General features: G+C 39.7%; 2 protein-coding genes across 3 annotated transcripts in view; one reads left to right on the forward strand and one right to left on the reverse strand.

The window, feature by feature from the left end:
* pcgf1 (polycomb group ring finger 1) overlaps positions 1 to 4836 on the forward strand; it is an 8075-nt gene extending 3239 nt beyond the window's left edge. Inside the window, exons 4-8 of the mRNA XM_028590191.1 lie at positions 198 to 303; positions 440 to 482; positions 2987 to 3073; positions 4181 to 4261; positions 4653 to 4836. Coding sequence (XP_028445992.1) covers positions 198 to 303; positions 440 to 482; positions 2987 to 3073; positions 4181 to 4261; positions 4653 to 4703 — 368 coding nt within the window. The 3' untranslated portion in view covers positions 4704 to 4836. The remainder of the gene's footprint in view (positions 1 to 197; positions 304 to 439; positions 483 to 2986; positions 3074 to 4180; positions 4262 to 4652) is intronic.
* A 6405-nt stretch (positions 4837 to 11241) lies between these two features.
* On the reverse strand, positions 11242 to 13287 carry lbx2 (ladybird homeobox 2). 2 transcript variants are annotated; one of them, XM_028589959.1, is made up of 2 exons: positions 12581 to 13287; positions 11242 to 11789 (listed from the first exon to the last, which is right to left on the reverse strand). In XM_028589959.1, exons 1-2 carry the CDS (start codon positions 12903 to 12905, stop codon positions 11326 to 11328), a joined length of 789 nt encoding a protein of 262 aa, XP_028445760.1. In that variant the 5' UTR covers positions 12906 to 13287; the 3' UTR covers positions 11242 to 11325. The 2 variants fall into 2 exon arrangements, with proteins under 2 accessions (XP_028445760.1, XP_028445759.1); XM_028589958.1 differs by having other exon boundaries at positions 12572 to 13287.
* Between the last annotated feature and the right edge of the window lie 317 nt (positions 13288 to 13604).

Below are 13604 nucleotides of genomic sequence, written 5' to 3' on the forward strand. Positions count from 1 at the left end.
TCAGGAGTTCCTCAAAGTGCTCCTTGCTTGGATGGATGGATGGATGGTAACCTGCTTCTGTATCTGACTTGCAGTTTGCAGCTAGTTGCTGTTCTGTTTTGCAGACTACATTGCCACAACCCTTCCCCGGTCAAAGACATGGTAATTACTGTGTACTTTGATTTGTAAATGTAAAAGTGTATTTTCCTTGTCACTAGATGCTGTACCCGATGCGGCAGGTTTACCGTACACAAGCTTCGACCATTCAAAAGCCCACTTCTACAGATATGATGAGCAGGTTTCGCTGTGTTTAGAAAGGCTAAGGTAAGTTTTTGTCTCTGGTGGTGTATTTTTTTTTTTCCAATGAGATAAGTAAAATATGTTGCTAAATGTGTAAAAAAATAAAAGTTATATCTTGTCTAACATACATTTTTACACATTTACATTTTTGTCTTTACAGTTCGTCGCTTACTGGAAAAGATAAAACAAAACTTACTCTCCAGGTATGTCATATATACCAATAAATTATCCCAGATAGTATCAGCATTGCATTTCAATAAAGTCTGTGTAAATTGTTGAGCTGGTTATGGATGCTTTCAAAGCGCTTACTGGAAAACTCGGCTCAGATAGTATCAGCATTGCATTTCAATAAAGTCTGTGTAAATTGTTGAGCAGGTTTTCACAACCGTGCAAAACACGTCTTATGGGGCACATTTTTGAAGCCTGAACAAGTCATATTTTCTACCCTTAACTGCTAAGCAAATACATGGCACAATGACATCTGCAGCAACAGCAGAAATCAGCCCTCAAAGCGTGTTACTGTGGCGGCCTCCTACTCACACAGAGACAGGGATAAGTGGAACAAATACACCAGACATATAATTTGTATCGCTGTTTACCAACCAAACTTTTTGAGAAAAGTGTTGTGGTGTTTTCGACTAACAGCTTGAGGCTAGATGTCCAAGATGTTGACTCAGTGTTGGCTTCACTAGTGCTGACTGGTAGGACTTAAGAAGATCAAAAAAAAATTATTAATCCAAACATCACACAATTATAAATATTTATGTCCAACAAATACCTTTTTTTTTTCTAGCCTTTGCTTCAAATTGACCAGGGCACCAGACAATTAAAATGCCCCTTATTTTTCCTTTGTTCTGAATGTGGCATAAAAGAACAATAGTGCAAGATAAATGTTGAATACTATTTAGCATACAGCAGCAAGTTCTACAATCGTCGTTTACATTGATTGTTTAATGGCTGCATTAGTGTCATAGTATGCTCATTCTCAAAGCGTTTCCTCGTGCCTATTCATATAAATATTAACATGGCAATTTAAGCACAGCTTTTTAAGCAGTTTCAAACCCACTAAACTGAAAAAAATGCTTACCATGTCAGTTATAACTGGGGTTTTCCCCTATGTGGCTGGATCCTCTTGACAGGCCCATTTGTCGAGGGACGTGTGTGTGTATGACAAGGGAATTGGGATTGTATAATGCTTGGATTATACTGAATCAAGATTTGAACAAAGATCTTTGGGGGAGCAATTTAACTAAAACGCATAAAACGTGTCATTCCATTGTGCTTATTATCCACACTGCCCAGCCAATGTTGTTCTATACACTGCAAAGACTTTAGTCAGCCAGCAGAGGGCACCCTTGTTTAACACATGCCTGTTTGGTACACAAGTCTCTCATCCAAGTTTGGGCTCAAATCAAGATTTGAAATGTTCTTTGTTTTAAATATGTTTTCACTATAGCAAATTTTCTGTAGAAGATTCTTGACAGGCTAGGCTATCAGTCAGTTCCCTAAGTTTCCATGGAAGGGTGGGCCAGATGTCTAGTTATAACAGACCAGGGTCTTGTTGTTTTGGGCTTTTAATCTGGTTGTACAGTATGAGAAGAATATTCAAAACTTGAACAAAGTTGCGCGCCGGATGTGAGTTTCAGTGAAGTGATCTGGTGACTGCTGCAAGTGTTAGGGCATTATCATCATCCAGCCATGTCCTCTTTGACCACTTGTGAAATTGAAATGTTTATTGTTGTGGCTAATGTTACCTTATGTAATGCAGCTTCATTGGTTCCATTCCTGACTCTTGGCGTATGCAGTTGTGTTTCACTCTAACCTCTTTGTGAACTTGTAAAATAGGCTGGCAATTTTTGAATTGAATTTCACTCGTAACCTTTGTTACATGCTGTTCTCTCTCCCCTGCACATCTAATCATAATGCACTGTTTTTACTGAGGTGGAAATTCAGTAAAATACATTTCTTCCTCTTTTAAAGAAATACTGTCTTTCAGTGCATTCAGGTGGAAAAAGGAAGTTAAGCTCTATGGCTTAAGAGTGTGTAATAAGTCTGTTGGGACCGGAAAACGTCCTGCAGTAAGCTGGGTTTTTCCTTCACTGTAAATCTAAATTTGAACAGGAGCATGCCACACCCTGTCGATACGCGGTTACCTTGTTATTAGTTTACACTTCTTGTGTGCTGAAAATGTGTGTTGTCACCCTGTTACAGTTTGTGACATTGATCTTTGGATGGACATTAAAAAACTAAAATGTTTGAATGCCAAAATTAATAACGACAGCCGAGAGACAGCAGCCTGTACTTCTAGTGTTACAGGCACAACTTAAGAGACAGTTATAACCGACACGCTTTTTACATCATCTGAACAACAATACCAAAAATATCTTTCTACTCCGGCACAGGTGGTTCCACTTACTCTGGGAAACAAATCCAAACATAAAAAGGGTGATATGTTTCCATGGTACAGTTGCATATTAAATACTGCAGTAAATCGGACATTTTAACCTGCCTTATAAACAAGAAATCAAGAGAACAAGAAAGCTTTCTAGCTTACCGCGGGATGGTCACACGAGTTGGAGTAATAAACGCCAGTGTACAGCTGGTCGTGATTTATTGGAATTGCCTTCTTGATTTCAACCTTGTCGTGGACTGATCATATTTCTCATCTGAAGTTTGACAGTGTATCTGTTTGACCTTGTCTCCGCAGCAGAAGTTTGTTCGCTGTTCTGTCCGAGCGGAGGTGAGACACCTACGGAAAGTGCTTTGTCATCGACTAAACGTGGAAAAACACCAGGTCAGTCAATAATCGTCACTGACTCGATTAAAGAAGACATTATGATACACAGGACACTACATTAAAGGCTTGTCAATATGTATTTGACCTATGCTAATGAAGTCAAATGTGGGAAATGTCTATTGAGCTGCGTTATAAACTCTGCAAAAGACAAACTACAGCTGCTATGTTACGGAAGAAAAAGATTTCTTGGATAATTATATATTTGTCAGTGCACATGTAAACATACTCTTTACTTTTTACATATTGACTGTTGCTAAATCAGTGGTCGGTTTAGGAACAACAGTGCGTTGTTGCCAGTTTCTGCAATGTCCAACTAAGAACGACATGCAAGGCTCCTTTGTCATTTATTAATTATTTATTGAGCTAAGACTTTGCAAATTTCTGGATTTTTGTGAAGTCAAATGCTGAGTGCCAAGTGCCGATCATACAATCCGAGGCAGTGTTGGCAGTGGCGGCCTCTAGCTCACCCACTAAGAGTCCTTTGCAGCAACCCAGGTTCGAATCCGACCTGCAGCCCTTTCTTGTCTATCCACTGTCCCTATCAAATAAATGGGGGGGAAAAAAGCCATTAAAAAAAAAAAACTGGCTAGAGATTACCATAACTCCCAACAATCGGTGAATAACTATTGTGTTAGGCTTGTTTTGGAGATTTGAATGCCTCTTGTCTTGAAAAGATGGTTCATTAAACAAATTCACTACAGTAAAGAAACATGTGAAATTTGATTGGCTTTTGAGCCTTAATGGCTCTATCCTTGTCCAGATTTCTTCAGTCAACAGACTTGCCATGTTTCCCTGGTCACTCAGCTTTGCCGGGATGAATGGATTTCCTGTCACTCGCTCTCGGTGTGGAGGCTCTGTCAAGGCGGTGTCGGCTAAATCCTCCATTATAGAACCGTTTTTAATAATTGGGATTAAGCCACGCTTAACAATTTGTTTGTCTTGATGACACTGTTGCGGTCAAACTCAAAGTGTTTTCAGTGTGTGTGTGCGGGGGGTGTGTTTCTGTATCTTTTACCAGCAGCAAAGAGGTTCCTCATATAAAATATAATCGCAGATGCTCCTTTCAGATTCCCATTCACATCTGTTTGTGTGGTCTCACTGTAGGTCCAGATGTTGTTCAATAACGAGTCTCTGCCAGATCATATGACCATGAAACGGTTATGGCTCTCACACTGGTTTGGCAAGGTACGGTACAGCCACTGTTAACTAGTGCCAGCAATACATTCCTTCACACTTGGACACCTTTTCTTTGTACTGTTGTTCATTTGGAAAATCAGGATAAAGCTCACTGAAGATGTCTAACAGCGAATAGAAAATTTCAATTATAACTTGTGGGGGGGGGGACAAAATCATTGTATTCCATTTTCAAATCCCAACTTTACATAATCTCAAATTAAAGTAAATATTTTCGATCCAGTGGTGTAGTGACCAGATGTAGCCCAATGTTGGATTTGACACATAATGAAAAATTGACTTTTAGTTTTTCATCTATTTAAAAGAAGTTAATAGTTACATATAACTCCCTTTTTAAATGTTTTCATCCCACACATAATATTTTAAATCTTTTCTCTCCTAGGCCCAACCATTAGTCCTGCACTACACCATCAAGGACAAACGGACCAGATAGGACATGTTTTCACTCTGAGGACAGCTGTACATATTTTGTACAATACATATTCTATTTTAATAGTGTTTGTGTACATATACTTATTTTCCTTGTTTTTGTATTTTTGAAAATAAATTTGAAATGAGAAAAATAAGTTTGTATGACTTGGTTTCAGTATGCTTTCATCTACATATAGATACACCGAAAAGCCTCGACACCTAAACAACACTTAGCGAGTGTGCATCTCTGTATCTGTCTAGGTGGAGTGGTCCTCCCTGTTGGGAAGAAAGTTTATAATATTAACAAAAATTAAATATCTTTTTAATTGTTGCAGTTTAATTTAATTTGAACTTAAATTGTAATATCTCTGTAGTTTCTTATACTTTGAATGTCACATAAGCTTTACAAAGAATGATAAAGTGAATGGGTTTTGGTGATAACCATTACGTCACAAAGTGTGATTAATGATACAGTAACAATTATGTGTTGCATTTTTACGTTAATATTGAGGGTAAAAGAAGTATGAACCACCAGCATGTTACAACTAGAGATGGTTACATTTACATTATCTTGTTTGGAAACCATATTTAACATGAGTAAGGAAAATGATACGTCAACTTTACCCTGCAACTTTTCTAAATCATATGAAGCATACACGCTATACAGTACAGGCCAAAAGTTTGGACACACTTTCTCATGCAATGCGTTTCCTTTTTATTTTCATGACTTTTTAACTTAGTATATTCTCACTGAAGGCATCAAAACTATGAATGAACACATGGAATTATGTACTTAACAAAAAAGTGTGAAATGACTGAAAACATGTCTTTTATTTTAGATTCTTTAAAGTAGCCACCCTTTGCTTTTTTATTAATAAGGGAAAAAATTCCACTAATTAACCCTGACTAAGCACACCTGTGAAGGTAAAACCATTTCAGGTGACTACCTCATGAAGCTCATTGAGAGAACACCAAGGGTTTGCAAAGTTATCAAAAAAGCAAAGGGTGGCTACTTTGAGTAATTTAAAATATAAGACATGTTTTAAGTTATTTCACACTTTTTTTGTTGAGTACATAATTCCATATGTGTTCATTCATAGTTTTGATGCCTTCAGTGAGAATCTACAATGTAAATAGTCATGAAAATAAAGAAACACATTGAAGGTGTGTCCAAACTTTTGGCCTGTACTGTATATGCTCTAACATGATGCTGTGGTCTTGCATTCACCTTTTTTACACTTGTAAGAAATCAATATTTTGGATAGTTTCTAATTATAAAAGTGTACTGATGTGCATTGACACCAGTCGCTTTCTGTTATGGAGTTCTTGGAAGTTTTTCATTATTGTTTTACAACTTTGAATCTCAGAAGATGTGATTGTAGTTTCATCACAATCATCAAAGAAAGTGGAAACAAATCTCTTACTTGCCCAACTAAAGAAACTGTAGCAAGAGCACTTTGTCTGGACACTGCATTTTCCCCATTCTTTGTATCTGCTCCAGCTCTGTCAGGTTTCATAGGGACTAGGAGTGAACAGTAATTCTAAGTCCTTTTACAAATTCTGGATTCTGACTTGGCCAGCCATTGTTATTTTGAAGTCATTCCTGAGTAGCTTTGGCTTTATGTTTGAGGTTATTATCATACTGGGAAAATACATCTTCACCCAATTTGCAGTTCTTTCGCAGACAGGTTTGTTTTTTCGGTTTTCTCTACTGATTTTTGGTGTGTATGTTCCCAGGCCTTCCGGCGTTTCAGAGAAGTATCTCCACAGCAGGATGCTGTCACCACCACCAGGTTTTTTGCTACAGTGTATAGTGTATGTTTCTGTTGATGGTGCAGTTTTTATATGATGGTGAAAAAGGCCAGTTTTCATCAGATCATAGAAACTTTGTTTTCAGTCTGCTTCCTGCCCTCTGGCAAACACTAAGCATGTCATGAGTCATAGCCATAAAGCTGCAACATGGTGTATCTGAGCAGCAGTAGTTGTATGTCTGTTATCTCGACCGTGTAACTCGCAGCTCATTCGGTGTCCAGATCTCTGCGGTCTCCCTCGCCGGTGCTCTCAGCCTGCCCGAGGCAGATTTACAGCTGTGTCATGTTCTTACCATATTTATAATTGACCTTACTGTAATCTGAACGATTGTAAGTCAATGTGTCACATATTTGTTTGTGCTGTGTTCATGATTAATGCAGGTGTACTTAATATTACCTGTCACACTTTGATGATATACAGCTGATCCTAATTCAGGTCATGAGCAACTTCTATATCTGTACTAGTGATGATTTAGATATATTATGTCCAAGCAAATTAATTTAAATCCATATTTAGTTTTTGCTTAGACATTAGAAAGACCTTTTTTTTTGTTCCAACAGTGCCAAAACATCCTATGGCCTAGGCACTCGATCTTTCATGACCTACTCAAAATCTGTTGGTATTAAAGGCCTGTTTATAGTTGTTTTTTGTTGACTTAAAGAGGATTAATAATCAAAGTGATTTATTATTGTTTCCATTAACTTGGAGGACTTGCAAGAGACAGATTTTAATAAGAACGATTCAAATTGTTGCAACAGAGGCCGAGTTATTTGTGGTCTTATCGGGGTACTTGGGTTGCGGGGTAATGTTTTTGACTTTAGAAAGCTCCCTCCCCAGCCACAGAAGACATACACATGTTTTCACAGGCGCTGTTGCACTTATGGTGAGTAAACTTAGCTTCATGTGTAAAATCAGTGGGATTGAGTGCTACTTTAAGCGGCATATTTGCCATCACAAAATGTAAAAGCAGCTTGGCCAACTGGCATTCCACCGAATCTTTTAAATGTTTATGTGACACTAACTGTGGTGATATTTTATTGCACATTTTAAAAGCTTGCAGACAAAAAGGTTTGGTGGATTAAAGCAGTCTGCACTGATGTAGGCTTGACAGTGATGACCCTGTTCAAGATGTATTTCAAACAAAAACCTCTTTATCTTTTGCACAATTTCACTGACCATCGTTTCTCTCCGTAACCAGCTCTGTTTTGCACTGACTGTGAAGACAGTGCAGTTTAACACTAGGTGGCACACTTGGTGCTCTTCCGACATCAGGCCGGAGGGAAGCTTTGATGTGTGTGATCTTGTCCAGAGTGATAGGAAAGACTCTGATAACCTGACACGGGCGGATAATATATACAAGCCTTATTCTGTCTTTACTCTTTCTAAGTAGACTGTGCCGCAGCAGCCAGAACATTTCAGCAACACTTTACTAAGTTGCACTAGTGGCATCTCGGATGTCATATTGAGACATTGCTCTGAAGTACAAAATAGTACGTGCTTAATGAGTTGGTAACATTGTGTAGGTAACCGCTAGTTTATACATTTGTTCCACTGTACAATGTGCTTGGTGTTTATGTGTCTAAAAGGTCAAAGGCTTGAAATGGAGTTTAGATTTCATATAAAAGAAGACCATGTGTTCATCACTGGGGGCAGTCTTCCATGCAGAGGTCAATAACATGGAATAAGGCAGGTATGGACTAAAGACTTGTTGTATATTCTCACAACTAAAGGCTATACCATAAACAAAGGTTAAAAGGACAGTTTGGGGGCTGACATTTTTAAAGTCTCATTTTCCAAAACACGTTTGACGGTTTTTTATATATATATTTTTCAGATAACCTTATTAACATCTTGAGGTTAATTTGAACCTTTGGTTGTTTCAAATCAGGCCCCTGTGGCCATGTTTTCAAATTATTAATAAAATGAACTCCCTGTAAACCTCCACCCAGCACAACATACACACAGGCACACACACACACACATACACATACAAGCATATTATTTCCCCCCAGCCATGCACTCCTATTAAGCCTGAGCAAGTCCCTTCAGGGCACTGTATTTTGAAAAAACAATAACCCCCTAAAGCTGTGACCTTTTAGGCCAAAAATAAGAATTTCATGTTCCTGTTGAACCGCTCTGTGAGATTGCAGAATGTCTTTTTTGGCACCTCTGGGCTTTGATTTTTCTGATCATAATACACCGGAAAAATGTGCATCTAAATGTGGGCCCCCAAGGAAAGGGGACTGCCGATTTTGGAGAGACTGCTTGCGTGTATAATTCAACTGCGATTTTATTGCAATTTTAAGGAATACAGGAATATAGCTATGATTATGAAAAATTAATCTGCTATTGATACAACCATTCAGTGTGGAAATTGTTAAAAAAAAAAAGTCAATGGCATTTTCATAGATTTGCTAAGGGGCTAAGTTGTTGTATATTCTTCAGTTTTAAATGCAACAATAAAAGAATAAGATGAAACCAATATGGAAAGTATAGGAATGCCACTGAGATAATTGGAATAAAATTATCATTATTGGGCTTAGTACAATTTACAAGGAATTCCCTATAAAGTCTGTAGGTCTCTGTTCTTTTCGTGTTTAGTTTTATATCGAATCAGGACTTCCACTGACTTTTATTTAAAGCTCCATCCTCTGTGTTGTTCCTCCTGCCAGTGCAGAGTGGCTCCATAACAAAAGGCCTACTTGACTTTTCAACCTCCACGATTCCAGTCGATTACTTCTGTTGTGTGCGACAGCCTGCTCTGTTTCTCTAACCACCCAAAAGAAAGACAAAAAGAAATCTGTCCTAACAAGCCCTTTAGTTTCCTTTTTAGTCCCAAAGTCTGTCTTGAGATGGCCTGACTTAATTAGTATCCATTGCGAAAATGATTTGAAATACCGGGTTGATCCGCCTTCCAAATAAGTGGGCTTATCATTATCATTTTTATTTTATTACGATTTTTTTTTATTACTATTTTAGGGAAAAGAGAGATCCCACTGAACTTAAAATAAAAACTAAAAAGGAACACGATTTTTTTTTTTCTTTATCTCTCTCGGATATCCACATACTCAGTTACTAACAATACCAGTTATACCCCAAATAATAAATACTGTGTTTGGGTCTCACAGTAAAGAATACAATTAACTTAGATGGTAGCATCACAACATGATCGACAGCGCCTCATACGCACACACACACACATGCACGCACACACCAAACTCAAAACTGTTGCAAATGGTCGGCCAACAGCAGCAGCACGCCGCTTCATTTCCACTGCCTCCCATCGAGGTGTATTCATTAGGATCCTCACACTGACCCATTTGCTATTCATGGGAGACTTTTTTTTTCTTCTCTTTTTCCAAACAAACCCGAGTCAAGAGTGGCAGATGCGTGCCATTATTGCCCACGGCTCCGTGGAAGCTGTTTTATGTAAGCCAAAGGCGGGTTAACCTAATCAATCATGTCGACTAGTTGTGTTAAAGACGACCCATAGAAGGAGGAAGAAAACATATGGCGCAGGGGTGGGAGCAAGCTTTTCTTAACACCGCAGCCAGACCGGGACCTTCTTGTGACAAGATGTATTCAACGCGGGGCGAAAGAATGGGAATAAAGGCAGTGGACGGCAGCTAATTGAAGTCATGGCACTTCTAGGCTGAAAGCACAGGTCAATTATTCAAAAGGACCGATTTTTACCAAGCTGGGCAAATTTTTTGTTGTTGTTTTTTTGTGTGTGGAGGGGTGAATATTTTATGTATTTGTTTAATCTCCCAGTACAAATGTTATTATATTCTTATAAAAGTCATATATGAGTGGGACTTTATCTCATATAGCATTCCTATAGTGTGCCTGCGGTGCTCAGTACTGAGATTATAGGTCACCCTAACACTTCTTATAATATTCCTTGATTTAGCATCGTTCTCCATAATTTTGTGACCTTCTAATATAGTAACTGCCCTTTAAAATCACATTCCTTCTGGTGTAATAATAATATTTTTACAGGGACATATTCCAATATGTCATTACTTTAGATTTTTGATTTAGGGTTATTCTATTTTATCGTATTATTTAATGCACAATCACACACCCAATCGCGCCGAGAGCTTCTTGAAATATCATATAACCTTTATTTACATAGATGCTGATTAAATAGAATGTTACAATAAAATTATCGCATAGGATGTTTGATCTATATACAGAACTCAGAGCGTGTAAAAGCTTGCAATCGTTACTAATACTGATGCGTCCTTTGCGCTTCCAACAGGCCTGCATGCTTGCAGAAACACTTTTCGCTCAGAGGAAAGAAAAAAAAAACTACACTTAAGGAGGGATGGACTGACACATCGACCCTGGGCTGTGCATGTAAAATAAAAAAAAATAAAAACAAAGTGTGATATAAATATTTGGCAGAGCCGATTCCTTTAACAGAACAGTGTGAATAAATGACAAACAAAAGTAATTGCACAACTTTCCACCCTCCCCCCCCCCCCTTTCAAAACAACCGTGAAGAATTCACGTTTACACACTTTTCAGTCTTACTGTACCATAACAGTTAGGTGTCTTAAAGGAAACCCGATATTCCTCAAATATTGTGGTGGAACTCAAACGACAGACTTGGAAGCTTTACAAGTCCGATTAATAAATTAAAATGAAGGAAAAAAAGAGGAGGAGGAGAGGAAAAAAAATCGTTCCTGAAATGTTTTTTTTTTTATGTATAGCCTATATTCTCCTTTTTTTTTGTCAATATCCGTGCAAAAGTTTGGGAAGAAAAAAAATGCCCCCTTTTTAATATTCTTTTTTGTTGTTGCTTATGAAAACCACAGCCCCCCTGACTGTCAATCGTCCACCTCGATTTCCTCGTCGTCCTCCGAGAATTCATCCGTGGTTTGGTCTCTGGATGAGGAGGGGGACTGTGGGAAGGCCCGGTGTCCTTGCGAGGTGGGGGAGACACTGGGCGACCTGGCCTCGGGGCCCCCACCCTGCGACTCCTCTATGCTGTCCATGCTGACGAGCTTTTGCAGGGTCTGTGGGTTGATTTTCTTTAGCGACTCCACGTCCGCTTTCATCTCCTCCAGGTCCCGCTTGAGTTTGGCCCTGCGGTTCTGAAACCAGGTGATCACCTGCGCGTTGGAGAGCCCCAGCTGCTGCGCGATCTGGTCGCGGTCGGCCGGAGAAAGGTACTTCTGGTACAAAAACCTCTTCTCCAGCTCGTAAATCTGGTGGTTTGTGAAGGCTGTCCGCGACTTTCTCCTCTTTTTTGACGTCTGCCTCTGTCCGAAAGCGTTGACATGCTCACGACCTTGGAGGGGGTGGAAGAAGAAAACATACTAGACGAATGAAACAACCGCAAGGGTCACACACTTTCCCCCCTCCTAAACTACAGCATCAACAGACGGCAGTGCTTAACAGGCCTGTCCTCTGTTTACATGCTTGGTTTTGCCTTTTTCCCTGAAGCAAAAATATTATATTTATTTTTCACTTGATTCCAATAACGATGAGACGAATTCCAAGAACTTGCTGAATCGCGGGCCCCTGTCTGGATAACACTGAGCGGATACTTTTTAAATGTCTGCCAACATTGTCAAAACAAATGGCACTGAAAAACATGTGTAACAGTTCATCCAACTGGCGAATCCCTCACCATGTTTTGGGCCAGACAACAATTTAAGGAAATATTACAATTGTCTGGTTTATTAATGTTGCAGTGTAACGGTGTTTACATAGTGAGTGTGTCATTTAAGTTTATAATTTAAGTCAGTTAAACCAACATAGCATGGAGTAGGCCATAATGCCGAATTGGCTTTTTGACAGCACGCTGTTTATTAGCCAATTTTTTATCAATTTATTGGATCCTATGCATGCACATTTAATGTGTAAAAGTGGCATTTTCCATTTCTTATCTTCTACTGTTACGCATTCCTATACAGCTGTCTTAGCGTGTCCACATTTAAAGTAAAAACAAACCAGCTAGCACTAATGTCAGCTGTGAGTCAGCTGTGTTATGGCGCTTGCTTTCCTTCAAAAACAGTTGTTCAGTCTATCCGAAAATTAATTTACATAATAAGGATTAAAGATACATACAGTCTTTACCTTCTGCTGCCTGGATAACGCTGACTTCTAGACCCTTAAACGTTTTGCTGGCGAGCTCCTCCAGTGCGCACAGCGGCGAGGAGGGAGTGGTGATCCCGTTCCTCGCAGAGTTAGAGCCCGTTACTTTCTCCAGCACTCTCGGCGGACAGATACTGGCGACTGACTTCTTTACCGAGGGTTTGTTAAGGATATCCTCAATGCTGAACGGCGTCAAAGGCTTGTTGGAGTTGGCCGGTGGTGGCAGCTGGTCCAAGGGAGCCCGTCTCCTCTCCTCGCCGCTTGACTGTAACACCGAGCCTGCCTTCATGTCTTTACTGGAGGTCATCGCAGTCCCGAAGAATCGCTGCTTCCAGGAAAGTTGATTATTTCATTCAAATGGCAGTTTTAAGCGTCCACAAGTGTTTCCTCTGGTGCTAGGCGTTCTCGCAGACCCCTCTATATTTTGACACTTAAAGCCGAATGCCGCAACTTAGCTCGCCTGAGAACTTTCCTCCAAAATAACCATGCTTCGGGCGTAGTTGTAAAGGCAGCCGGACTGTATTCCCCCTCAGAGAGTCGCAGCTCCTCTGCCAAGCTCCATGTAGATCTTTAGGAAGTAACAGACTGGAGGGGGTGAATCCCTGCAAGGGGGAAAAAGCTGTCTCAAGCAGCAAGAAAAAGAAAGCGACTGCTAACGAGTTATTGTTGATTGGGCGAAGTTCAATTAGAGAAACACTACACCACTTGCTGACCCGCTGCTGCGTCTTAAAGGGCCGGACCATAATAACTAATTGGACGTGGGGGATAGGAGGAGTCTGTTGCTGCCGGGGAGAACGATGCCCTGAATGTTTATGCATCTGTTTCCCTCTGCTGGTGTATTCTGCTAGAAAGGGAGAGTTGATGGCCATTGAAATTCTGTCACCAGCATCTTTGCATTATGGAAAAGTTTAGAGGAACACCGAGCCAACAATGGTCTCCAGCCGTGATATGCATTTAGTCATTTTCGTGCGTAATTACGCATATAAAGCGTTATGCGTAATGTGCG

The sequence above is a fragment of the Perca flavescens genome, chromosome 10 (assembly GCF_004354835.1).
Source record: "Perca flavescens isolate YP-PL-M2 chromosome 10, PFLA_1.0, whole genome shotgun sequence".
NCBI lineage: Eukaryota > Metazoa > Chordata > Actinopteri > Perciformes > Percidae > Perca > Perca flavescens.